This window comes from Eupeodes corollae, chromosome 1 (assembly GCF_945859685.1).
Source record: "Eupeodes corollae chromosome 1, idEupCoro1.1, whole genome shotgun sequence".
Taxonomy (NCBI): Eukaryota; Metazoa; Arthropoda; class Insecta; order Diptera; family Syrphidae; genus Eupeodes; species Eupeodes corollae.
Genome location: NC_079147.1, coordinates 48,975,683 through 49,003,227, shown reverse-complemented (window position 1 = coordinate 49,003,227; position 27,545 = coordinate 48,975,683). Strand labels below are relative to the sequence as shown.

The 27,545-nt window shown below is 36.1% G+C and overlaps 2 protein-coding genes and 1 long non-coding RNA gene across 3 annotated transcripts; 1 reads left to right on the top strand and 2 right to left on the bottom strand.

Moving 5' to 3' along the window:
- On the bottom strand, positions 1 to 25,992 carry LOC129954211 ((E3-independent) E2 ubiquitin-conjugating enzyme). The gene is made up of 11 exons (XM_056067967.1): positions 25,430 to 25,992; positions 12,250 to 12,503; positions 11,984 to 12,191; positions 11,672 to 11,921; positions 10,984 to 11,606; positions 10,777 to 10,925; positions 10,283 to 10,709; positions 3,455 to 3,544; positions 2,272 to 3,383; positions 1,875 to 2,212; positions 1 to 1,810 (listed from the first exon to the last, which is right to left on the bottom strand). Exons 1-11 carry the CDS (start codon positions 25,742 to 25,744, stop codon positions 1,425 to 1,427), a joined length of 4,152 nt encoding a protein of 1,383 aa, XP_055923942.1. The 5' UTR covers positions 25,745 to 25,992; the 3' UTR covers positions 1 to 1,424.
- On the top strand, positions 18,814 to 19,491 carry LOC129954212 (putative nuclease HARBI1). Its single transcript, XM_056067968.1, has 3 exons — positions 18,814 to 19,044; positions 19,136 to 19,280; positions 19,334 to 19,491. The coding sequence occupies exons 1-3, from the start codon at positions 18,838 to 18,840 to the stop codon at positions 19,360 to 19,362; spliced, it is 381 nt and encodes a 126-aa protein (XP_055923943.1). The 5' UTR covers positions 18,814 to 18,837; the 3' UTR covers positions 19,363 to 19,491.
- LOC129954213 (uncharacterized) lies at positions 19,106 to 19,865 on the bottom strand. The gene is made up of 2 exons (XR_008782663.1): positions 19,630 to 19,865; positions 19,106 to 19,568 (listed from the first exon to the last, which is right to left on the bottom strand). It is a non-coding gene; the product is annotated as an uncharacterized LOC129954213 (long non-coding RNA).
- Positions 25,993 to 27,545: the final 1,553 nt, after the last annotated feature.

The window sequence follows — 27,545 nt, the reverse complement described above, 5'->3', positions numbered from 1 at the left end:
TTTACGCTTAATTTCGCATTTTTATTGAAAATAAATAGAATAAAATAAATGTTTTTAATTTCGATATTACCTTCTTTATGATTTTTTCTTTTTTGACCTACTCGTATATCGCGCGTATCTTAAAGCAAATCTTTAAAATCTCTTCATTATACTTAAATATTCCATTTTCTAAATTTAATTATATATAATTTAATAGGTATTATTTTTCTTATTTTGTTAAAAAGTTAATAAATATGTTTTTTTTGCATAAATTTTAAATAGCAGATTATTAATAATTTAAAGAGCATTTAATTTAAAAAATAAATTAATTTAATTTAATATAATTGAATTATTTACTTTCATTCAAATATAATCATAATTTTAATAATTTATTATAAATATAAGTGTGATAAAGCTTTTCGTTGACTCTTTCAAACATTTTATTTATTTATTTTATATTTGTTGTCAATAAAACTACATATTTGGACAAATGATTAATAAATAATAAACAGAGATAAGTAAATTTATAATTCTTCTACTTTTTTTTTAAATTTAAGATTTAAGCAAAATAAATAATAAAATTTATTGCTAGATTATAAGACGTTTTTCCATAGTTTCTTAAATATCATTTTTTATTTTTCTTTTGTTGTTGATTTTGTTGAGTTGTGAAAATAGGCGTACAAGTGCTACATTTTTATTTGTTTGTGTTGCTGCTATTTTTATTTCTTCTTAAGTTAAGAGATAATTTTAATTTTAATTTTATTTAAAATTTAATTTGATTCAAGCTTTAGCAAAAAGCTCGTAGTTAAATTTACGCTTTTACTTATATTTTATTTTCTAAGAAAACAAAAAATCACAAAACGACTCAAACATAAAGCAAAAGAAAAAGTCGAAAAAGTTGGCGCAAAATTTAAATGATTTTCCAATCCAATTCTCCCAATTTTTAGTCAAGATAAAACAAACCTTGAAGACCGTTTGGAGACTCGAATCCTCCACAAACAAAATGAATAAATGGTGTTTACTATTTTGCGCCATTAAATAGTTTTATTTTTTAATGAAAGAAAAAAATAAATAAATTATACAACAATTTGTTAATAACATAAATGTAAATATATAAAGATCGACAGTTTTTATAATAATAAATAATAATTTAATTTGGTTTTAATAAAAACAAAATAATACTGCTAAACAAAACGTGAGAGAAAAACAATAATAAACAGAAATTGATTTAATTTAACATAAAACATCAATAACTGCTTTTGTTTTGTTTATAGTTTTGCTTTCGGGAATAATATAATACTAATCGAGTTGAAATATATAATTTTTTGGATCGTTTTTTGGTTGATTTTGTTTTTCTTTTTTTGGCTCTAATTCTCCAATTTAGTTTATTTAAAATTAACTATAAATGAAAGCTTTATTTTGCTACCATTGGCTAAGAGCAAAGGTTAGGGCTGTTCGACTACAGCTGTTGGTGTTGTTGTTGTTGTTGAGGCATCGAGAATGTCCAATTTCTTGTGAAATGTCTCCAACAAACCCGACACTGTTAAACAGAAGCCACGGCTTGCAGGCACAAGTGGAAAATCAGGAGCATTGCCATTTTTAAACAAAGGAGGTTGTTGTTCTTTATCGGGGGTCATAGCAATTTGTTGTGACAATTCCATCCAACCCTTGATACGATTGTACATTGATTGACCGTTCTTTTTGAAATGTTCGACGATTTGTTCGCGGAATATTGGTGGCGGATTGGATAGCAATTTGGTGGTTGCTTGAACCAATTTGATGATAGCCATCTCGTTGTACATGCGAGAGTTTTCAGTACCTTGTTGTGTACCTTCAAACAAAGAAACAAAAAGAATATTAAAAAAGTGAGACAATTATTTTTGTTGTTAACTTACCTCTCTGCTTCTCGTAGCCAGCTTCATTAAAATACGGTTCAGCCACCAGAATCAATCCCTGAATTGAAACAATAACTTGCAACAGGGTGCTATTGGGCCCCCAGACTTCTGTGTCACGTCCTGACCAAGTACCCAACAACGAAACACAAACCTTTCCATCCTCATAGAGATTAGGATTCAATCGATCTGAGCAATAGCTTATGTAATGACAAGACGGGGGACTTTTGGGGTAATCGCGTCCAAGTTGAATATCAAAGAAGAACATTCCATCCTCGTAGGGAGTGTTTTTGGGTCCAGCTATCATCACACTCACTAAATCCATGCGATCTTCAAATACTCTAAAGAAAAAACCCTTCATTAAACAACGATCTAGGTCGAATTGAAGTAGAAAACAAACCTAACCCAAACACCAGGAGGCAAAGAAGACCTCAACATCCTGTGCTCCCTCTGAATAGCTTTATAGTACTGTTGCGAATTATTTGGTTGCAAGATAGTTAGCTCAAATTTGTGATTTTTCGGAGCGACATCCAATACTTGGAAGCATTCTAAAGGCACATTGGGTGTCGACACAACTGTCTCGGTTGGATCTTCCACAGTTGGTGTCTCTGGCGAGCTAAAATAATTCATTTCGTTTGATAATTTTATCTGAGGGCTAAAATCCCCATCGACAACAACCAAATTCGTCGACTCGATTGTTCCATCCAAATCTTCGGCAATATCATTCTCAATTATCTCACTCAAATTCAAATTATCCACAAAGTACTTCTGTCGGATTTCATTGATACACTTGACCAATTGTTCCTTGAGCAGACAGCACAATCGAATGCACACGAATTCGGGAGGTGCATCATCTGTGAACTCGATACTGCTGCATGAAACCGATTGCTGATCGTCGTTTGTCTTCAAGAAGCTTCCATTCGTATCGATGTTGGTAAGATCATTCGAGCTAGCGTAGCTGGCCGAACTGCCGTCACAGTTCTCTGTACGCGTGTAATTCCCTGAGTCGTCCTGCGACTTATTGTTAGCCAATTTGAGTTGATTGGTTTTTTCGGTAGCCTTTTCAATATTTAACATTACCGAAGTGAGAAGTTTGTTCTTCTCCTGATTATACGGATTCTTTGAGGGATCTGTTACTGTTACTTTGGTATTTATTGGATTGATTGGGGTGTTGTGGGGTTGCTTTGGGGGTGATTGCAATTCGGTGAAGTCCTGGAGGGGATTGGAATTTGAATTATTTGGTGTTGTTAGCTCTGATTTGGTAGCTTTTTTCTTGAGGCATTTAAATGGAGTCGAAGAGATATTGAAGATAACTTTAGGAGCGTAATCCTTGGGTGAACTGACACTACTTGCAGTGGTTTGGGTATTATTTACGGGAACTACAATTCCAATTGCTTGTTGAGAGTGTTGCGTAGAACTCTCACTGAAAAGACGAGTTTTACGTTCATGTGAGGAGGGATTCTCTGGTAAAACTGTTTCCGCTGTATCTTTTCCAACACGTTCCAAGAGGCCCTAATATAAAAATATAAACACAAACAAATGTGAAATGAAGGAGTTTTAAAAGATTAGGAATTTATTTTTACCATAAAATGGCTTTCATGGAAAAAACTGGTACTCATCAAACGGTCTAGATATCGACAGTTCTTATAGACACCGAGAAGCTTCCTCATGACCTGCAAAAAAAACATCATTATTTTTATGAGAACGAGATCCGATTTCCGGAAGACAAAACGTAATTCATAATTAACAAAACAAACAAAATATGAGCCCAGCAAGTTGTTGATAAAATCGATTTAAAGGTAGTTCCTAAATCGAAGAATATGCAGTTGAATGATCCACATTCAGAATTTTTTTGTTTTCCATTCTCTGTAGTCTGCCGGGGGCCTTTAAACTTAACTATAATATTTTAAATCTTGCTTTAAAGGAACGTGGTCTAGCCCACTTGAGATACTTAGTGAAGGGAACTTCGACCTCTTTTAACTTTGAAGAAATAAGCCTTAAGGAGGGTATTTGTAGGTAAGGACCATTCAGGAGGCAATACAATATGTGTACATATCACATTTTTCTTAAAATTCATACCAGTCCGTGGGCAAGTAACCTGTAACCTCCACAAAGTCAAAACTGGTAAAGCAATGCTGTAGGGAGCTTTGTTTACTCAGTGAAGCGAACACGGTTATCATTCGTTGGGTCCTAGGGCACTGTGAAATTGAAGGTAATAAATAGGCAGACAAATTGGCCAAAATTGATTCAATGCTCAGTCACAGTCATATGGAATCCAAAATTTTAAGTCCCAGAACAATTGAATAAACAAATCTACCAATGTTTCATTAAAATGAGAAACAGCAGGTTATCAGCTATAGAGTTAAAATGAATCTTTGGCCTAAGATTTCAAAGATTTTGGAAGGAGTTAGGACTCAGCTGTCCTTATAAATAGGTATTATATTGGATCACAACCCATTGGGTACCCCCATGGACGCAGTGTGTATTTTTATGAAGAGTATGTGAGGACGAGGACGCAGAAGGAGATACTTTACACTTTTTAAGCGATTGCCCAAGGTTAGCCAAAAGAAGAATGATAATATTAGGAAATTACTTTTTTCGACATTCAGAAATGATCAGAATGAATCAAAATGGTTCACCCTTAACCGAAATTCTTATCAACCTTTATATACCCTACCAAATCCTTCCCCTTTTCCTGGGGAGCACACTGGATCCAAGTGAGATGTTTCTCTGGCTTACGGATGCATCACCCTAAATGCATACAAGCTAACCTTACCTAACTTGTAACATACCTCGCATGAACGACCAATAAGGAACCTTCTAATAAAATTCTTCGAGGTACACGCTATGGTAGATAACAGCTAGCGAGGTGGTGATACTAAAGTGTTTTTTAATAAGAGCGGGTAGATTCGTGGCGGTTGCTATGTGGTACATAGCGCCGTCCTGCTGGAACCACATGTCGTCTAGGTAAATATGGTTCAATTTTGGCCATTAGAAATTAGTTATCATCGTTTCATCGTTTTGTAGCGCTTGCTGTTAAAGGTGACCGCCTCACTAACGTCGTTTTCAAAAAAGCACGAACCAATTACGGTGCTGGCCCAAAACCCACACCAAACGGTAACTTTTGAGGATGCATTATCACCTGATGAACCTCACGTGGATTGATGTCGTCCCATATACGGCGCCTCTTCACTAAAGATGTTTTTTTAGGTCCAAATTGGTGTCCCCTTTCAAACGGTTCGAAGTCGAGTTAGCGATCAAACGGCGTTGTCTATGGTCATGAACTTTGAGCTCCTGAGTCAGGTGGATCTTGTACGGGTGTAGGCCCAGTCCCGACGCAAAATTTGCCAAGTAGAAGTCTGCGAAAGGCCGAGTTCTTGCTGTACATTCGTTGAAGAGTCGACAATGAAGGGCAGCCACGTCTACTGTAAAATGGGCGCAACGCGTTTGCGTTAAGAAACACTCATTTTTATAATAAAGTTTAATCATTTGTACGTTCTGTTCAACAAAATGGCCGCTACGGGTTTCCAAAATCTACCCGCGCCAATTTAAAAAACCATTTAGAACGCAAGAAGATCTAAAAAAAAAAACAAATATGGTCGATTAATAAATCAAATTATCAGCTTTTACGACGCTGCCAGAGTAAGACATGAATTTGTCTGTACTTCAGAGCTTAAACGGTTTAATGGGACGAAACTTTTGTACGCTCGTGCAGTGACAAGACTACTAAAATATCACCGTCCCGGATAATTACTTTTTTTATCCTCAAGAGGTGGTCTCCAACGCTAGAAAAACAACTGTCTAAGCTTTTCTATATATTCTATTATACAGATTTCCACAGGACTGGTGGAAAACTGGATTTGTACAGCTTGTCCCTTAAAAAGGCGGCTTTTCTTCCATTTCTATCTATCGGTGAGAACATACGAAAACCGTTTGGCAATATGAGAATGCCAACTGGGACGGTCTCATTGCATTCTTCATGAACTTTAACTAGACACTATGCTTCCTCGATAGTGACGTGAATTCCAGTGCATATATGATTACAAACTTAATTTTTTGTGGAATGAGAAATTACATTACATTCTACTCAGCACATAAATGTTTATAGCAGAGAACACAGCACCTTGAGCGACTAGACTATGTAAGGTGATAACAACACAAAACATTAGGACGGAAGAGAAAGAACAACAGACAGAAAGAAACTACACTTGACAATAGCACGCGTTAGGTTTTGAGACGGTTCCCGATCTGTCTAATAACCACGCTCACTGATGCGTGATTTTGGTGATCGTTGGGAACCGAAGCTTTATCAGTGATTAGAAATTTTATCTCGAGTAAATTTATTATTATTATTATGAAAATTTTCGGAATTACAAACCCAAACCCACTAAGGAAAACCGGAATAAGTTTCAACAAGCTAGAAAGACCTGTAACGGACATATATGCTTTTCATATTAGTTTTAAGATTCTTATCCTTGTTCTTCGGATGTGGACTACCATCGGCAGCGTGTGATAAACTAATTGAATTATGATCTTGACAGCATTGGGGAATCAAAAACCGTGTAGAATTTAATTCTTCGAAAACTCAATGCTGTCTACTGTCGCAAAATTGTAACCCTCCCCCAGTGCAACTATCCATGAGTGGTACTTGCATCAAGGAGACTGAACCGCTATCAGTTCTAGGTACATGCATTAAAAACTCCTTGTTGTGGAGTGATCACATATGACATTGGCAAAAATGCTGTTAAATGTTTAGGTTTTCTCTGACGATGCAAGAAGTTTTTTACCCCTTCTGATCTGGCTATAATTTATAAAACCCATATTCGTCCAAAACTTGAGGACAATTCCCATTATTTGGGCAGGTGCTCCTATAACCCACTTGAGTCTCTTGGACAGAATTCAAAAGATAGCTCCAAAAATGATAGGTGACCGTTGTCTAATTTTAAAGAAAAATACAAGTGTTACATTGATTAAATAATTGAAAAAAATACAACACCAAATACATACAAAATATAAAATGCAGACTTAATTTTGTTCACGTGCAGTCTTAAGGTGACATAACCTAAACCATTCACTACAATGGCAAATACTGCTGCAGCCGCTGCTGCGCCTACAACAATCCAATTTAATTTCGAGGGATTCGACGTTTGGTTTCACCAAATGGTCACATTCGTTTAAATGATTTGAAATCGTGTTCGAAATTTTCAATTGCGATGTTTCGAAAAAGAAGCAATATTTGCTACACTATATGGGAGCCCCTACTCACGATGTGCTGTGCGACAAGCTCATGCCCAACTTACCAGAAGATTCACAATACAGCGAAATAATAAATATTTTAGAAGAACATTTCGACCCGAAACCGAATGAGATCCTTGAAAAAAAAGGAAAGTGAAACATGTGCGGAGTTCTTAGTTACTTTGAAACGTCTACCTAAGTACAGCCTTAAGAAATCAATTTGTGTTAATAAACCAAAAAATCGTCTACTCGAAAAAAGCGACTTGACTTTGGAAATAGCTGCGAACACCGCCAATGCCTTGGAGACAGCTGAAAAAGGGGGCATTGATTACATGAATACATGTCGAGGCCAAGCGTTAACGAAATCCAAGAAACAGTCAATGCATTTGGCGATAAGCGGAAAGATACAAACAAAATCGAAAAGACAGCGGGCACGGGCAATAGACAGCAATTTACTAGAAAGTGTTACCGGTTTGGTAGCACCTCCCACTTGGCAAGATATTGTACCTATAAAGAAGCGGTTTATGGATTCTGCAAGACCAAAGGACATCTTCGTAAAGTTTGCTTGAAGAAAAAGCGCCAAATATACGAGGGAGGGTCAAACAATATTAAAAACAATAAATTAAGTACTATTAAACGTTCCAAAATATTTTGTAATCTTAAAGTTAATAATTCTCTTTTAAATTTTGAAATTGATAAAGGTGCACCGTTGACGATCGTGAGCTTAGGTGATGCGGAAAGGCACTTTTGTGATTTGGATATACATGATAATGATACGTTGCTATACAGCTACTGCAAAACTCCATTGGATTGTGTGGGATACATTATGGTTAATGTAGCAACTGCAACAAATAACCACAAAGTTAAACTGTATCTGGTGCGAGCCGAAAGGAAGCCCTTACTAGAACGCGAATGGCTCCGTACTATTTAACTCAACTGGGATCGGATCATCGCCGACCAACTACACAAACCAGGAATGGATGTAAAAACTATTCAAGCAGACAAATTCAACAATACAAAGCTTAAAGACATTGTGAGCAAGTACAAACATTTATTTTTGCCTTCTACTGGAAAAATTGTGGGATACCAAGCTAGATTACACATACAAAAAAAATGCCTTGCCTAAATTCTTTAAGGCCCGAAGGGAACCATTTCCATTAACTGAAGCTGTAGACAAAGAAATTACAAAACAGGTAGACGAAGGGTTGTTAGAAAAGGTCAAGTCAACTTCCATAAGCAATGCTCTAATGAAATGTCCAGTTGCATTCCTTCCCTCAAACAATTCAACCGTAATATTCGTTCTTTTAGGAATGCCCATCAGTTTAATCTTGATCCTAATTCCGGTCGTACTGTATTAGGATTGTACAGAGATTCCTTTTTTAGTCGCACTACACGAATGTGGAATGCTTTACCAGACTCAATATTGTCCACTTATTACAATGTATTTTCAGCTTTTAATAAACAAAATTTTCACTTTTGGGGCTCAAAAAACTCAAGAATAATCTTTGGAAAGGCTCTCTATCTATCTATACGGTTAGATATTGTTGTGGACCAAGATTATTTTAGATCCGCAGGAGAAAGCAGAGGAGGTGGGGGGCTGCTTTACGGCAAGGTGAATTTTAGCATTCGCCTTAATCGCGACTTGGAGAATAGAGCCCTGCAGCACCACTTCTACCTGCGTAACGACAAAAGACAGTGACGATCCGAGAACCTCGGTTTTACCAGGTTCAATGACGAAAACGAAAATGTCATCATCACCTAGTAAAACGGGGTTTATACCGTCTTAGTCACGAAGATAGAGCTGCAGCTTATCTTCGATTCATTAAAGAAAAAGAAGTCAGCAGGTGTCGATGGTATATCCAACATTGTACTACGAAATTTACCTCAGCAAGCTGTGGACATTTACACCACTCTGTTTAACAACGTTCTGAATAATGCATATTATCCGGTTCATTCGAAAACAGCTGTGGTACATCCCTCCCGAAAAAGGGAAATGACAACTCCAATCCGGCGAATCTCCGGTCGATAAGTCTTCTGCCGAGTATCAGTAAGGTATTCGAGAAGGCTATAAATAGAGGTCTGTCCAAGTGGGCTGAGAACAACAAAATAATTCGGCTTTAGGGCGAGACATGACACTATTCATGCTACATCCAAGCTTGTTTCTGATATCCAGTGGAACAAACCTAAAAGGCAATGTACGGGTGCTTGTCTGGTTGACTTGGAGAAGGCCTTCGACACCGTATTGTTAGAGGGTCTGTATCTAAAGTTAACCCGATTTGGCATAAGTAAACCACAGTTGTATGTGCTTTATGATATGCCTAATGGTAGACTGTCAATTTTTGGCAATGTAACATCTACCAAAATGTTTGATATTAAAAATAGTCTTCAACAGGGAGCTGTCAACTCGCCGATCTAGTTCAGCATTTACACCAGTGATATGATAGCAAGTCTGACTCAGGCAAAAGCGTACGCCGACGATCTTATTGCGTACAGAACGGCCCCAAAAATTGAGGTTATCAAGACACTTTTGCAAGTTGACTTCGACAAGATTCAGCAATATTGCGATGACTGGAAGTTGAAAATCAACTTTTAGAAATGCGAAACTATTCTGTTCAGGACTCCGCTGTATGGATACTCAAGGGATACGAGAAAGAACTGGAAAAATCTAGTGATCGTTGGACCAAATCGAGAGGCACCTTATGGTTCAACGTAGCCCCATCTCAAATCAAAAAGATTCGTTTGCTTGAGAGACAATGTCTGCGACGACGTTACAAGTACAAACATTACTATTCCAAGCAGGTTCTATACAACTGAGCCAACATAAACAGTATAGATAATTTCTTGCTGAAGCTTGGAAAATTAAAATAGATTGCCGATAGCCGTGGCGACCATTGGATATCATTTCTTTTCCATTGTAAATGGTATACCTTCCTCTTTAGAATGAACTTTCAGTGATATCTCCCAAAAAACAATTGAACATAAAATCTCTTATTAAAAAATTGAGAATAAACTTGAATCAGGACATCCCTATCTCTTTCAAGTTCGATTGAAATAATTCCTCCTCTTAAACGTAACAAACATTGATTCAACGTCGACATTCACATTTTGAATATAATATTGAATCTTTTTAAGACTCATATCCTTCCCAAGTTACGATGTAAAATTTAAATACTTACATCATGATTTTGTAGATTTGGATTCAAGCTGAAAATCTCCTCTAACCTCGAAATCGCCACGCGAGCTCTTTCGAAATTCGACAAAATATGTGATTCTGAGAACTTGAGCTGTGGAGTGTCTCCTCCGAATTCACTAGTTTCACTCTCTGTCTCCCATGAGTCATCGGTATCGTGAGCCCAATCGGCATGATCATACTGCCCCACTTCGAAAAGATCCTGTGGCCAGCACATACTTATGTGTCCATCAACCCACCAAACCTTCACACGGCCATCGATGTAATTGTCTATGATTTGGCCAGCCGTGCACGTGGCGTCTTCACCAAGGAAATTCGCCACACGAATAACCATGGTTCCGGGTCGATATTGGAAATCAGGATGATCTTTAAGATCGTACACACTCATCTCGGATTGACCCTTGTAAGTCGGCCTGAGGAGCACAAAAACACGAGTCATAAATTCAAGAAATAATCGAAATTTTATGCATTGAAACTTACTTAGGCTCAACAGCGGAGGTGTAAGTGGTGAACCATTTGACTGTGGCTGTTCTTCCATGATGATCAACTGTCTGAATGACACCATAGTCTCGGAACGATACATCGGAATCTTCTTTGCCGCAGACAACGAAATCTCCAGGAAAGAATTCCTAAATGAGAGAGAAATTATAATAAAAAGTATACAAACAGTGTTAAGAGGAAGCTCACATGATCATCTAAATGATGAATAGGATACAGCTGAGTTGATGGTATTCCCGTCTCCACTGCTCCATCCTGCCATACCACAGTAGCTGTACTATAAACCATCATTGATTCGGTGACAAGTTCATCACCGACATTAGGAAGGGGCGTGGTCGAGCTGGCACTGGTGCTGGTTTTCTTTAATTTTTTTACTTGCTTCTTCTGCAATCTGGACGTATGTTTTGGACTACTTCGCGGAGTGGGGCTCGAGCAAGTCGATATGGTTGTAGCGGTGCTCTCAGTTTCATCATCATCATCAAGTCCTTCGGCTTCATCTTCATCTGTTTGCCAGCCATCAGCAGAGACAACTTGATTCTGTTGTTGCTGGGATTCTCCGTCTAGCGTTTTCTTCTCAGTCTCACTCCTCTCTTTCGATGTATTGAACTTTTCCAGATTAGCTTTGCTCAACGGTTTCAAGGACATTCGCATAGGTAGTTTCTCCTGACCGGGTGTTTCCAATGATGAATTGGAGAATTTGGTTTTAGTCTTTTCGTTTCGGAATGGAGTTGGGGCTTTGGTACTTCTACTTTGGTTTTTATTTAAGTGTTCCTCTTTCTCTTGCTGACTCAAGAGGAGTTTGTATTTTATAGCTGAAATGGATACAAATACATTTATAAGGAACTGTATGTTTTAAAGATTTCTTTCGCTTTCCTACCGTGTTCTTTCTCCCATACGGACTTTCGTACAACCACATCACAGTCGGCAAATTTCAGATAACTCTTATCGTTTATCTGGAGCATGCATGATTCGAATAGGTTTAGGCGTTTGAGTCGATCCAAATCGGCACCACTTACAGATGGATCGGGCTGTTGTAGGAGATTCGACTTAATGTCACCATCTTCGGAGAGGGCTTTGCATTGCCAATGCACCCAAACAGAGTCGAGACGTACCGATTGTACTGTGAACTAAAATAAAGTTACATATGAGTTTTCATCAAAAGTCCACAAGATCACAATCAAGGAAATACCTTTCTGAATTTCTTAGACAAAGGCTTCCAATTCTTATTTGTTGGTGAAAGTATTTTAACATTATCCATAGATTCGAGACGCCCATTGATAACTTGCCCTGGATAATAGACCATTTCGGCAAAGTGCCCATTGCGAAATTTAGTATTGGTATCAGTAAAATGCATCAATTCCAAGTCAGAAACTTCAATTAAAGCACCACAAGACGATCTATGGTAAGAAAGCTTTTAGCTTGTAAAATAAGTTTTTTTTAATTAAGGGAACTTACTTTAACACAATTTTCTCATTGACAGCCTTTACACTGCCCACCCAAGAGTCTAGACAAACAGCACTGTCACGTGGCATTCTGACCATTGGTTGTAGTCGTTCGGCCATAACATTTTTAATTATATTCTTTGTGCCTAGAATTCGGACATCTGAACGCATATTGATCTCTCGGCAATAGCCGCGCTGCGTGTCTTTCCCAGGAACCAAGCGGCGAACAACATCGCCGGGCATAAGGGTCCGATCAGCAAGGCCAACCTTTAAATTTATACAAAAAAAAGAAAAAATGATAAATCGCATCCTGAGTACAATATCAACGTAATTTTGTACAAGACTCTTAGTGGACATCATTTATACTCTGAAAATTCAACATACTAGTAGGAAATGAGCCTTTATGACAAGCTTGTATGTACGTAGGTTAGGTTAGGTTAAAGTGGCTGTCCGTGGTGGAGTAGGGCACACTTAGGCCAATGCGAGCTTCCCACTTCTATCTTTCATAATATGTGAACATCTTAAGCCTTTCTGCAACTCTTCAATTGACAGACCGACTAAATACCGAATCTTCACACAGAAGATATATATGTAGGATATTAGCTGTAAAAAATATGGATGTAGTTTAAAAAGTTAAAAAGCTTCCACTTCATAAACTCGGTCACATGAAGCGAATGGACAACAGCTTTCTACTAAGAGAACATTTGAATTCAGGTTCCTAGGTTTGAGACGACAAAGAAAACCGAAACAAATTGTTTTCAAAACCAAGCCATTGCGGATACCAGAGTGCTTGGTCTGAATGCCTAAAAGCATGTGTTCAGGAATGCAGTATTGAAGGTCATTCAGTTTCAAGCAAGACGATCCATGGATCAAGACTGAGCAAAAAGTAATTTATATGCTATCGAAACTGAAGGGTTATAAAAAGAGGATACTACTGAATAAACTAAATATTTGCGGTTATTACGATTTGTTTAAAGAAAAAAGACTTTTTTAAGAGACGATAAATATTAAATTTTTAAAATAATCAATCCCTATCACAAAAATACTGCAAATCTCCTTTTTGTTTTTTACATCCAAATAAAATAAGGTGTGAATATAAAGAACAAAATAAAATGATGTAAATACAAATAGTTCATAAATTTAAGAAAGAAAGTCGGAGATAGAAGAGAACCCTGAGGCAGATTATAAATTACTTAATATCAAACTCAAAATCATTTAAATCATCCACTAAAACTAAGATTGAAAAATTCGAATCTTTAAGTTCTTTAATCTTGATTTTAAACGCTTTAGAAATACCTAATGGAGAAAACTTAAACAAATTTGTTAAACTTTTTTGGTAAAATAAAACATCGGGTCACAAATCAAACTATCGCCTTAAATATGTCACACTACTGATATTAAGAAGCTTAAAATTTTTAAGATGAGTTTTAAGCTAATTTTATTCCCATAAATAGTGCGTTTCTTTGCAATTCCATATATAGTACAGTGAGAAATTGCCAACAAAACGACCGCAGTAGCCAGATTATTTTATTTAGAAATTGGTACAACTGAAAGATGGTCTGTCAGAATAAATTTAAATAAATAAATTAAGTGGCGCGACAGTCCGTTGGGAACCAAGGCCTAGTGACTTACAACTCTCAACCATTCCTGTGTGCGAGTAATGTTGTCAGGAATGGAGGGGACCGTTTATATGCCGACTCCGAACGGCTAATTTTGAGAAAGCATGACAATAGTTACTCTTGGAGAATTTGTCAATTCCTCGCAAGAGGCAGTACCCGTGAAAAGACTTTAGATGGCATAGACAGGGATCGAACCCAAGACCTCTAGCATGACAGTCGAACGCACTTTTTTTTTTTTTTAATTCATTTTTATTAGTTCAATCTTAAACCTATCTTAAAGCTAGACAAAAATTCATAAAACTAGCCTAATTATCCATAACTTACAACTAACTTAATGGTCCCATACGGACACTCTAAGTTAAACTATAACGTCGAACGCACTAACCATCATGCCACGGGTACCTCGGTCTGTCAGAATAATAATACAAAAAAAACACACAAATAGAATAAAGTTTTGTGAAAATCAAAAGTTAAAATTAACTTAGCAAAAATAAACTATCTAAAACTAATAAAATGGACAATTTTCAGGAAGAAATGGTAAGAACACACCTGGAAATTGAGATTCTATAAAAAAAGTTCATTTAATCCCGTCGGGGATCGGAGTCGAGTCAAAATTTGTGAAGAAAAACCTTTATGGAGGAGATGGTTTTACCGGTAATGGCATGAACAAAAAATATAGTTTTATTTTAATTAAATTACAAAAAACAAAATGGACAAGGAATAGGTATTCTTATATGGTGCTGAACTAATCAGTTCTTCATTGTTTTTAACAAAACAAACTATCTCACTTGCACTTCACACATTAAAAACATCGAAACACTACGAGTATTTGCATTTTAGAAAGTGCTGTCAAACTTAATCATTTTTCGATCTTTCTGTGCGGTGGAAAAAGATTTATTTAATCTAAACGATGGTTTATACCTTTGGTGGAAACTAGTAGTCCATTTTCACTAACAAAACTAAATAATATCAACAGTAATAGATTAATTTTTTCCCTAATGGAAAACACACTTGATTCCAAATGCACAACTACTCAACGAACACAGCCATCGAGATACAAATGCTATATCAATCGCACCAACAACGAAATCTCGGATAAATGTCAAAAACCCATCCCTAGTAAGATTCTACTCTAACTTTTGTCGCTAGTATTCATACTATGGATATTGTTTTTGTTATTCGTGTAAAATCCTACTATACTATGGATAGATTTTCCAACAAAACATGGGTAATGCAAAAACTTTCTATCCGTACATATTTAACTCCAGAATAAGAAAAAAAGAGGTTTATGAATTAAGACTCAGAATTTGAACTTACTTCACCAAAATCTTTATTAAAATATACTTTTTTTTGGAGCTACAACGAGTTTATATCATCTTTAAAAAACCATCAATATTAATTAGTTGATTATTGTAAAATAATAAGTGTATCATTTCAAGGACACATCCTTGATTTTGACATCGGAAAGATTTAAATATTTAGAAAGCATGTCAAATTCATGCTCATAATTTATTTATACAATTTAGCTAAAACAAAACTTAATTTTATTATCTTAGGGATATTGTTTTTTTTTTTATTTTATTTAACTAAGGAACGTGCTTTTTGTGAAAGCTTATTTTCGGTATCCGGCCACCGATCCAATTAAATCTCTCGATCCACTTACAATATGAATTGAATTTACTTTAGATTATTCCTTTTAGAGCGGCCGTGAGCACAATAGTAGCTTAAATGAATTTGGAGGTTTGCTTAAAACACTTCTTCTAAAACCATGAAATATGTTTTTTTTTGTATTCATCAATCTTGAAATTATTGTCATACCTATGTTTAATGTCAGATAGACAATCATTGCCTAGAGAGAAAATGTAAGAAAAACTAAGAAACTGTAATAATGCGCTTGATATTTGTGTACAGTGTGCTCTATCGTAAATTGTCACAAACAAAATAGCATGGGTCATATTAAGTCGTTTCATGAGGTTATTTTTCGCATTAAATTTTTTGTTCAGACAACATAAGGGACTTCCTCAGCAGTCAACTGCATTATTTAGACGTAAATTTTGACCAAGGCAACTGTTAGTTTTTAAGTGTCATACATTTCAAACTTGGAACTTTAATTCACTAACATCTCCTACCTTTAGTTCATCATACAAAAACTACTAAAAATATTATTGGCTACAAAACACCCCCCAGGCAAGTTACAAGCCCATCACGATTTGTATTTTGTAATGAAAAGGAATGTTACATATTTATTTTTAAAAATGACAACAAACCTTCTACACAACAAAAGATGAAATTGTGAAGAAAGAAAATAAATAAATACAATTTAGTTTTTAGTTAAATAAAGAAAAACATGATCAACTTTCATTTTGACATGAGTAGACTTGACTTTATAGTAAGGGAGATTTTTCTTGACTAGCTTTTCAGTCAACTTTCCAACTAATTTGCCTTAATTGGAAGGAAATATTTTGGCTGCTGGCCAATCAGATACTAAGAAACTTACTTTCAGGTCTCTTATGTCATCTGAACCTGTCCAATGCCTAGGTATTTTAGAGCTGTCAGCTATGGCTGTGTTCAATTTCGTGTTGGATAGGGTATCTTGGATAGGTGGATTTTAAGATACATACCTTGTTGAACGAGTTGGATAGCTTTATTGAGGTAGCTATCATAAAATAAAAACAATTTTCAGCTATTAACAAAAGCAGAGAAACATTTAAGCTTCGAATAGATAATAGCTTTAAATAGATAATTCAAATGATTCGTTGGACGATGATAAATTGTTAGGGCGTACAAATTTCATAAGTAAGAGATAACCTTAATCTGTAATCTATGTTAAATTTCCTCTTAACTCAATTGGATTTCTATAGGAGGCAAATAGCTTCTTTATCGTCTGTTATGTACAGAACATCCTCAAATACTGCTTCAACTAACATTGTGTATCTTTTTTTTTACCAACAAATACAAAAAGCTGAAATCCATTTTCAACTTTTTTGAAATTCAACCATGTGTTGAATCAGCTGCTCTATCAGATACCTATATAGCCCAGAAATTCTTGGATACCTTTGCACTCTTTTTTTTGACATCTCAGCTGTTCTTGATTAGCTGTTAATTTACACGTAAAACACTTACTAAAAGGTAACCGGATACCCTATCTGACTGAGATTGAACGCAGCCTATATAAACGTAGTACATGGAAAGACAAATGTAAACTTTTGATTGAGCCACGCTCCTGCTGACCACGTATTTCGACTGTCGAACATATCGCAAACCATCTTGCTTTATCTGATTTGTGTAGAGAGGATCTTCAGCGGCCAAAGAGAACAGTTTTTAATTCGAAATAGGTTTTACTATTGGCCAATAATTAAGATGGTTTGAACAAAAGTTTGCGTTTGTTTTTCATGGTACTACGTTCAAAATAGTGCTTCAAATAAATGAGACGCTGAAAGCTATAAAATACATATGCATTCTAAAGAAACGACTTGTAAATAACCCAATGAAAATTAGCATTCTTATGGAAGTTCCTACAACTTAAAGACTCAAATCATATCACTGGAATTTTGAAAGTATATGGCAAGAAAAGACCTTACACAAATTCCACTTCTTTGATCGAACTTTAAACTTAAAAAATAACACCGACTTTAATGTTCTTAATTCGAACTTTATAGCTACTAGGAAGACTTTACTCCTTATGTATTACAGGCAAGTTGTTGAATCTGAGGAGCGAAGGTGGCATGAAATTCAACAGCAAAGAGGGTCAACAATAAGTCACTAATGTGATTTGCAAATAATGATATCTTAAAATTAAGTAATGTTAGAGTAGATAAAAAATCTTCATAAGATGTCCACTACAAAAGGCTCCTTTTATGTGATAAAACTGCTATAAAATATTACGTTCTTCAAAACTGATGCAATTATGTATATGTATACTCTATAATACCCTAAGATACTCTAAATAAAAAAAAAAAACTTATTTTTCATACACAAAAATAGTTTATTTTGAAAATCTAGTTTTTTTAAATAGATTTTTAGTCGAAAACAAAATGTTACCAATTTTAGTAGCATTTAATTTTTACAAATTGGATGAATGAAATTAGTTTCAGAGATATCAAGAACCGAACATCAATTTTTACCAAATTTGCGTACTATTTTTTGTAGATTTTATTTTTTTATATGAAAAACGGACTGTTGGATTTTTATAAAAAAAAACTACTGAATATCGAAAACAATATTTTCTGTGAGTAGTACCCGTGGCATGATGGTTAGTGCGTTGGACTGTTCGGTTAGATCAGTATTTATATTTCGACAGACATATAAATGCTACTCTGACCAGGGCCCTTATTATGAATTACGAAACGAACGGCAGAAAAAACGAAACTCGAAGAAACGAAAGTCATGGTGAAGAGCGATTATAAGATACGAAAATAGAAAACAAAAAAAGTTGCCAGGCAAAAACGAAAAATGATAATTTCTTAAAGGAGCAACTAACTTCACTCCTATTAACAAATGTCAAAATATAAATAAAGTCGAGGAAGTTTCAAAAATAAATGTAATTTGCATAAATTCTATAAAATGTTTTTTCACTGCGATTATTTTCTTGAAAGCGAAGATGAATCCCAAACTAACGAAGAAGAGGAAATGCGTATAAAAAGAAGAGTTTTAAGAGATTCATCGAACCCAATGAGCCTTCCAAGTTCAACGTAAGTAAAGTGAAATCGATTCAATCTAGTATTAAAAAAAAACCTCCTAAAATATTTGTCAGGTTCAAGCTTCTTTATCGTTTGAACAAGGACGCATTCAAATATGTATTAGAAGAGATCGATCCTCACCTTCCTAGTTTAAATTCTACATACATACCAAATGTATTGAAATTAGCTGCAACACTCCGGTTTCTGGCCGAGGGTGGTTACCAAAGAGAAACCAGACAGGACTTCCTTGTTGGTATGGCACAACTAACTTTGTCGGTCACCCTCTCAAAAATATTGACAATCATGGAAAAAGTTCTCTGCCCAAAGTTTATATCCTTTTCATCGACGGAAGAAGAAAAGACTGCAAGCAAACAACATTTTTACGAAAAATTTGGGTTTCCTGGCATTATCGGTTGTGTAGATGGAACACACATCAAAATTATAAGACCAGTAGTAAATGAGCATCTTTACTTCAATAGGAAAGGTGACCATAGTATCAATGCAATGATCGTAAGTATCTACCGCCTATTCCAATATAGCATAGGTGTACATTTTTTGACAATAAACACTCTTTTTAAACAATTCTTTTTACTTTCCAAAGGTCTGTGATTACAAAATGAGAATCCGCGCTATTGACGCCCGTTATGGAGGAGCGTCCCATGACTCATTTGTCTTCAGTTTAAGCGCCTATCGCAGACACCTTGAGCAGAAATGGAATGATGGTGATAGGAGAAGTTGGTTGTTGGGTACGTAGATGCTAAATTCACTCAAAACGTTTGATGTTTTATAATTGGTTTAGGTGATTCTGGGTACACTCTGGAACCGTGAATGATGACTCCCTACCGAACTACGCAAGAAGGAGGTCGAGAAGAGCATTTTAATACTATTCATTCTAAATGCAGGAATATTGTTGAGAGGACGATAGGCGTTCTAAAATCTTGGCTTGGCTCGTCGGCAAGTAATTTTTTGCTATATTTGGATTGGTTTCCATAAAAGCTACCAGCAAATCCAACTGCTTAGCATTAGTTGTAGGCCTAGAAGGTTAGAAATAACTTATTTGTATGTTTTTCACAATTTTATTCATTATTTACTTACATTTTTTTGCTCACCAAAACAAAAACCAACCATCAACCAAACGAAAACAAAAAAATAAATGACAACGAAAGCTGAACGAGAGCTGAAGGCACTCGTAAATAAAAATACGAGTATCGTCATTTTTACGATTCTCGTTTTTCTTAATCGCAATTTGACGATTTAGTGCTACTACAATCGTTTTTCCTAATCGCAATTTAACGAATACGCGTTATTTTGAACGAGTTTCGTTTTTCATAATAACCCCCCAGGGCCAAAGGAGCCTTCGCTATGACGAAACGGCTGTTTTTTAGCAGTCGGCTTGACCTCAGAGTGAAGGTAATTTACTACATGGCCCTCAAACGGCCGATTATCGTTTATGGTTGTCCTGTGTGGTTCAACGTTGCCCCTTCCAAGACGGAGAAATTTCGGGTGTTCGAGCGGCAGTGTTTACGACACTGTACCGGCTTATATCGAACAGCAGAATCTTCTTATGTGCATTACTATTCCAACGAGGTCCTATACAACGGGGCTCGAATCAACAGAATTGAAAACTTCGTGATAAAACTCGTTCGAGGTCATATATCACATATATAAACAAATATCAGATAGATGCGGTCTGATACAGGATAGATTCGCAGTTCCGCTAATCTACCACGTCAGACGACGAACCGTGGATAGGCGACTCCTTCACAATCGGGACCTCATTGCACAAGGTAGAGCAGAGCTCATTCGGTTCAGTAGGGCTGTGTCCGAACGGGACCGAACTGATAGGGTGAAGCAGGAGAACCAGTTTTGGTGGCTTCAATCGGCACTTGATAAGGGGTAGTCGGGATGGGGTTTTAAGCCTTGGCCGGCTTACATACTTGTTTAATAGTTTTAGGGTTTAGTTTTAAGTAGAATAGGCATGGTGGCACAAAAAACAAAAATACATACAAAAAAATACAAAAACAAAATTTAAAAAAAAAGGAAAAAAAACATGGAATATAAAAAAAAAATTAAAAAACATACAAAAAAAAAAAGACAACAAAATATGAAACACAAAAAATGTTAGATAGTTAGATTTGCTGCTGTGGTTGTTCTAGTTTTAAGTAGTTTATAGGTAGAATACGTAGTTTAAGTTAGTTTTAAGTTTTATATTAAGGACCTTATTTTAAGTAGTTTTAGGTAAAATAAAAAAAGATCTTGATATTATTTTTTTTTCTCAATTTTTCTAATAAATAAAAAAAAATAAATAAAATTTAAACTGAATTAAAAAAGATCTATGGGCCGAAAGGCTTTATAGTTTAACTTAGAGTGTCCGTATGGGACCATTAAGTTAGTTGTAAGTTTTGGTTATTTAGGCTAGTTTTAAGTTAGGCTTAAGATTGAAGTAATAAAAATGAATTTGAAAAAAAGGCGTTTGACAGTCCAACGCCAGAGGTCTTGGGTTCGATCCCTGCCTATGCCATCTAAAGTCTTTTCACAGGTACTGCCTCTTGCGAGGAATTGACAAATTCTCCAAGAGTAACTCTTGTCATGAAAAGTGCTTTCTCAAATTAGCCGTTTGGATTTGGCGTATAAACTGTAGGTCCCCTCCATTCCTGACAACATTACTCGCCCACAGGAGTAGTTGAGAGTTGTAAGTCACTAGGCCCTGGTTCTTCATGGACTGTTGCGGTTGTTTAGGTTTTTTTTTGTAAAAAAAACTGTCAATGTGTGTTTATAATTATCTTTCCACAGCTGTAGTTCCTATATTTCGTAAATTAAATCTGTTATCGGCGATTCTGAAAACTTTAAAGGAATGAGAGTCATACATAGTCTCAATAATAAAACTAGTGTGATAATTTGCATGATCAAACAAAGCAAAATTTTAATAACATAATGCACATATTAACCTTAAAAGTACACATTTCAAGGGCTTAAGTGACAACTTTAGTTATTCAATTATTTTAGAACGCTATTGTCCGGCAAGGTATGGTCTACTATTTAATTAAGTAGACTTTCTTTATATGAAAGCATTCCAAGATTGTAACAGTTTTCTAAATATGCCATATTTAAGAGCAAACCACAAGAGTTTAGAGGGTTTTTATTGCTTTCACGGACAAATCTACGAAATTGTTTGGAAACTTTGCTTTCTTCCAAAAAGTATATTCTTTTTTGTTGCGTTATATATTCATGCGAAAAACGCTGCAAAAATTCAAAAAAGTAGAAAATGAGAAAGAATCTAATATCAAGATTATTCTGTTCTTTTTTTTTTGACGTGGTTTCTTCGGACTCACTTTTCGGGAGTCTATTATTATTAATATTTACTCGTAAATTGGAGCTAATGCTAGAAAATATTTCGATATTAAAGGAGTCAACAAAACTGTAAAGTTGTATAGAGAAGAATATTAGGTTCTTGAAGTAAGTGCATTTTATTACATTATTTTCTCTTAATATAAAAAAAAACAAATCAAGTCAAACAAATAAGTTGGGAAGCAGCTTTTGTGTGGCAGCCACAAAATTACACGTTTCAGAATCTCTTTTCACTTCAGTTCTCAAGGGATTTAAAGCTTTTATTCTAATAGACATGAAACGTGCATTGTGTTTTTTCAATTAGCAACTAGTTTAACAACTAATGTTTTTGCTGTTGGGATATTTATATTCTTGAAATTCGTGTTTAAATCTCAGTTCTAGAACATCTAAAGCAAATTCATTTCAAAATGTAGATTTCTTTAATGTGTTAAGATCTTAAAAGTTTTATTCAACAAAAAATCATTTTTGAAAATGGAAAGGCTACTTCTCCAAATTATATAACGGCGATGACGAACCGAATTCCACTGTAATTGAGATAGAACCACTCAACCTAGGCGACGCAGATCAACCCGACCTCGACGAAATGAAGATAGCTATATCTAAACTGAAGTCAAACAAAGCTGCTGTGGCTGACGGCATCGCTACCGAGCTATTTAATGACGATGACTTGGTAGGGAGCATGCACTAACTCATCAGCAAAATATAGTCGGAAGAAAGCATGCCTGATGAGTGGAATCTCAGCATAGTATGCCCGAAACATAAAAAAAGAGATCCTCTAAATTGCGCCAACTACAGAGGCAACATTCTCCTTAACATTGCATATAAGACCCTCTCTGCCGTATTATGTGAACGTCTGAAGCCGTTCGTCAACAACCGATAGGTCCTTATCAGTGTGGCTTCAGACCAGGAAAGTCCACTATCGACCAAATATTCACACTACGGCAGATCTTGGAAAAAACCAAGGAGCTTCAAATCGATACCCACCATCTATAGGGAAGAGCTCTACTGAGCAATGTCTAGTTTTGGCATCCCTGTCAAACTTATCCGTTTGTGCAGAATGACGATGGAGAATGCACGCTGCTCTATCAAGGTCGGAAAAGATCTTACCGATGCATTTGATGTCAAAAAAGGTTTTAGACAAGGCGATGCACTGTCATGCGACTTCTTCAACATCGTTCTGGAAAGAATTGTGCAAAACTCAACCGTCAACACTAGAGGCACAATCTTCCAAAGATCCATCCTACGCAGATGATATTGACATAATTGGAAGATCAAAGCGTGATGTCAGTGGAGCGTTTTTGAGCAATGCGACGGAAGCGAAGAAGATGGGTATAGTGGTCAATGAGGGCAAGACCAAGTATATGCTGTCATCAAAAAAAGACACTGAACGACGACGTCTTGGACAAAACGTCACCATGGACAGCTATAACTTTGAGGTAGTTAAGGACTTTGTCTACCTAGGCACCGCTATTAATGCAGACAACGACACCAGCGCTGAAATCAAAGGAAGAATAACTCTTGCAAATCGCTGCTTCTTTGGACTTAGAAGGCAATTGAGAAGTAAAGTCCTCTCTCGAGCATGTAAAATCACCATCTATAAGACACTCATCATCCCGGTTCTCATTTATGGGGCCTGGACCCTGTCAAAGAAAGATGAGAGCGTCTTAGGATGCTTCGAGAGAAAAATTCTTCGGGTGATTTTTGGTCCCGTACGCATAGATGGAGAATGAAGGAGAAGATTTAACGACAAACTATACTGGCTGTACAGCGACACTGACCTAGTTAGCAGAAGTAAAGTCCAACGGCTTAGTTGGCTAAGTCATGTAGAACGAATGGAAATCAACGCTTCAGCCCGGAAGGTCTTCGAATCCAATCCCGAGGGACGGCGCAGTAGAGGAAGACCGAGAAACTGGAGACAGCTAGCTAGGGACCGAGCTGGCTAGAGACGTATGTTGGTTGAGGCCCAGGTCCGGCTCGAACTGTAGCGCTACCTTAAGTAAGTAAGTAAGTTTTTAAAAACCTGAATATTTGCTCTTTTTCTTGGTCAATCACATTTTATGAAAATAATTTAAAGCATTGCTTAAGTTACAAGAATTTTAAATTTTTTTGACAGTAAACAACTTTTTGTTGAATGTTGTTAAATTACTAACAAATCTTTACTTATACAACTTAACTGTATAAGCTTAACACTGGAGTGCTAGGCCACGCGGGCATTGGTGTATAAAAATAGGGTGTGTACTCCAGTGTTAATGGCTCATATGGCCCCCCCTGGATCGTCCATTGGTCAAAATTTGATGAATTTGTGCTAAGTTTTTGGAATAGGGCTGATTCATATTATGTTCTTGGTCCAGACCTCAGTTAAAGGTGGTACTTTTTGCAACAAAGTTTAGAAAGTAAAATACTGTTTTTGTTTTCATAGACAAGAAATAAATAATTCAAAATATAAAAGGGGTCATACCCATTAACTCAATACGATTAGTTTTGAATTTAAGGGAATTCCTACAAAAATACAAACAAATTATCTCCCAGGGGGGGCTCATGACTCCTACGACCCCCCTCTGGATCCACCATTGCATAAGGAGCTTGAAGGTAAGTCAAACTTCTAATACATGATTTGCCAGCTGCGAATAAATTGTTCTCCAGCTAAGTCAACTTTATTAAAAAATTGGTTGGAAAACTACTTTCAAATCAAGTGAACTTGGGTCAAAATATCACTTTTTTACTCTTGGATTTATTTAATTTAAAATATTATTTAAGTCCCATTCAATATAATGGACTTGTTGATTTGGTGTTTTTTATGCTTGTTAAGAACTTAAGGTACAGTTTAGTGAAATTAAAGTTCCGAGTATGAAATACAAAATGTATGTTCAAGGAATGCAGTTGACTTCATGTAATTGGACAACTGTCTGAAGCATCACAGCAGCCAACATGTGAAATAATCCATCATTGGCAATATACAAAAAATAATATAAATAGGAAGGGAAGGTATGCAATTGTTTGACGAATAGTAAACTGCCACCTTCTTCATCACTCAACCAAATGTCCCTGACCCTGTGCTAAGTTCAAAGAAGTTTTCATTTCCTTGAGAGTGAAAACATACTTTGCTTTGAAATTAATCTTGTAAAAACAAATCATGGGTTTGGAATTTCAAGTCTAAACAAAACTATAGAAACAATTCAAAGTTTACACATATCTTTGTCATCTTAAAACCAAAAAAATATGTTTAGTTTAAGAAAATTCTCCGCCCTCATTTCTAATGAATCATAAATGCCTAAATAATAATTATAATTTTTTTTTAAGTTCAGTTATTTTAATTGATTCATTCCAGCAGAGCCATTTCTATCTTCTTGCAGACAAAAAAAGTATAATTGGCAGATTGCATAAAAACTTTTCCAAACAATAATTTATTGTGTTATGCTGTTACACAATATTTTATAGGCTCTCATTTTCATAGACCCCCCCACATTTTAACGGAGAAAGAAAGGAGAAGAGAAGAAGGAAAGAATAAATGTTTAAATAGTGCTTTTTCCACGTGTTTCTTACTTACCACCCGATCCGTTATGACCTCCTCCTTGCCCTCAGGATGCCATATCACACGAATCTCACCCTTGGACAGAACATCAAGTTCATCGGCGTCATCGCCTGAGAATGTCTCAGAATTCTCTAGCACCAGACCGAATTTGACGCGACCCTTCTTATCGATGCGGAATACTTCGTCTTCATAGAAATATTGATTGTCCACAGAGTTGGATCCTGCTGCTGCTGCTGCGACTGGATTTACACAAACTTTAGGCGGCGGCTGTGGAGGTGTTGACGGAGGTGTAGTTGATTGTGGTGCCGTATAAGTCACCCCAGTTGCCATAATCAGTTGTGCATTTAATTGTCGTCTGTCCAAAATTTAATTCAGATTCACTGCAAATTTAGACTTATTTCGTTTTTGAAGGAGAATTTAAGTTTTTTTTAGTTTTTTGCTACAACGAAATTAACGGCAAAATATTTTTTTTTGTAATTTTCACAGTACACGACTCACAGCCCCAGCAAAGTTCGAGACAGTTTTTTTTCTTTGAATAAATATTTTTTGACGGCTGGCGCTGAGTGTGATGTGACACACTGAACCGAAAAATGTTTTGTGTATTTTTTAATTGGTGTGCTTTGCGGATTGATCGTTAGATGGCGCTGTTAAAACAGCTGTTCAGTGATGGGACATTGGACGGTAGTTGATGGAAATGCGTTGCATACAATTAGGTGGATGAGAGAAGGTATCGATTAAACTTAAAAAATGTAATTGAGTAGTTTAGCTACGATTGATAACTTTTTTAAATAGTAATGAAGTAATGCTTAATAAGATTTGTAACTATCAATATAATGTAACTCTTTATTAATAGAATAAAATCGAGTCTTAAGCTGTCAATATTATTAGTTTCCATATTTTTTTCTTAGTTAAAAGTTGATTATATAAAGTTTCATTTGACTCAATCTGAAATTTTGGGAAAAAACTTTAAATAATTTTTTCATGGTTTTGAATAATTGGTTTAAAATTTAATTTTTGATGCTGATTCCGATAACTGCACAAATTCGAAATATCAATTTTCATTATTTTTCTAATATACTGTCAAAATAGGTTATAACAATCATCTTTATGAGACTGCAGACGTTTTATCCAGTGTTTCCTGATAACCAATATTCAATGTTGTTCCTTTTATTATTAACAACTTCTCATAGGAAGTTATTGCCTATTGGGTCATATTCATAGTTCCTTGATAAGTTCTAATTTTGTCTTTGTTAAATTAAACTTGAGTTTATGTTATTCATAGACAATTTAAACCCATTTTAAAACGATAATCGGGAGTCTACACGACGGAAACTATGTATGTTTAAGATAATATGACTATGAATATCTTCTTCTTCGTTTCCGGCTGGTAGTAGCAGCACTTTAACTCCTCCTGGAGCATAGGGCAGCAATCAGTTCCTTCCATCTCTCTCTATTCCTAGCACGATACCTTAGCTCGGACCACTTGTTCAAGTTTTGGGACCGAGCTTCCTTCATGACAGATGATCTCCATGTTTCTCCACCTTTTACCTTGAGGATTCCATTGAAAGCACTGCTGTGTTATGGTGTCGTCGGACTTCCTCATTGTATTGCCAATCCAGCGCCACTTCCAACATCCACTTTTGTTTGCTCAGTCCTGAGCCACAGTTCATCATTAGATATGGTTTGTGGCCACTGGATGTTAAGGATGTAACGTAGACAGCGGTTGACAAAAATTTGCAACCTTCTCGAGATGCCAGCAGAGCACTTCCACGTTTCACAGGCATATAGCTACACGGATTTTACGTTGGACTCAAACAACTTTAACTTGGTACGGAGCGCTATTTTCCTGGAGTTCCACACTTAAGGAAGCAAACTACGCCATGGCAATTTAATCAGCTCCATCATGAATAAGGTGACGTGAAATAAGATCAAGGGCCAAGTGAACTTCCTTACTTACTTAAGGTGGTGGACTTACAGTCCGGGCGGACCTGGGTCTCAACCAACATGCGTCTCCAGCCAGCTCGGTCCCTACCTGCCTGCCTCCAGTTTCGCACGCCAAGTTGGTTGAGGTCGTCACCCACCTGAGTGCGCCACCTGAGTCGCGGTCTTCCTCTACTGCGCCGTCCCTCGG

Bases quoted from the DNA above. Each gene is read 5' to 3' on its own strand.
- LOC129954212 (XM_056067968.1), top strand. From the start codon at position 18,838: ATGGAAAAAGTTCTCTGCCCAAAGTTTATATCCTTTTCATCGACGGAA. The intron at 19,045-19,135 runs GTAAGTATCTAC...TACTTTCCAAAG, and splicing joins ATAGTATCAATGCAATGATC to GTCTGTGATTACAAAATGAG. The intron at 19,281-19,333 runs GTACGTAGATGC...TAATTGGTTTAG, and splicing joins TAGGAGAAGTTGGTTGTTGG to GTGATTCTGGGTACACTCTG.
- LOC129954211 (XM_056067967.1), bottom strand. From the start codon at position 25,744: ATGGCAACTGGGGTGACTTATACGGCACCACAATCAACTACACCTCCG. The intron at 10,926-10,983 runs GTGAGCTTCCTC...TCTCTCATTTAG, and splicing joins TTCATCATTTAGATGATCAT to GAATTCTTTCCTGGAGATTT. The intron at 3,545-10,282 runs GTAAGTATTTAA...TTTTTTTTGCAG, and splicing joins CAAATCTACAAAATCATGAT to GTCATGAGGAAGCTTCTCGG.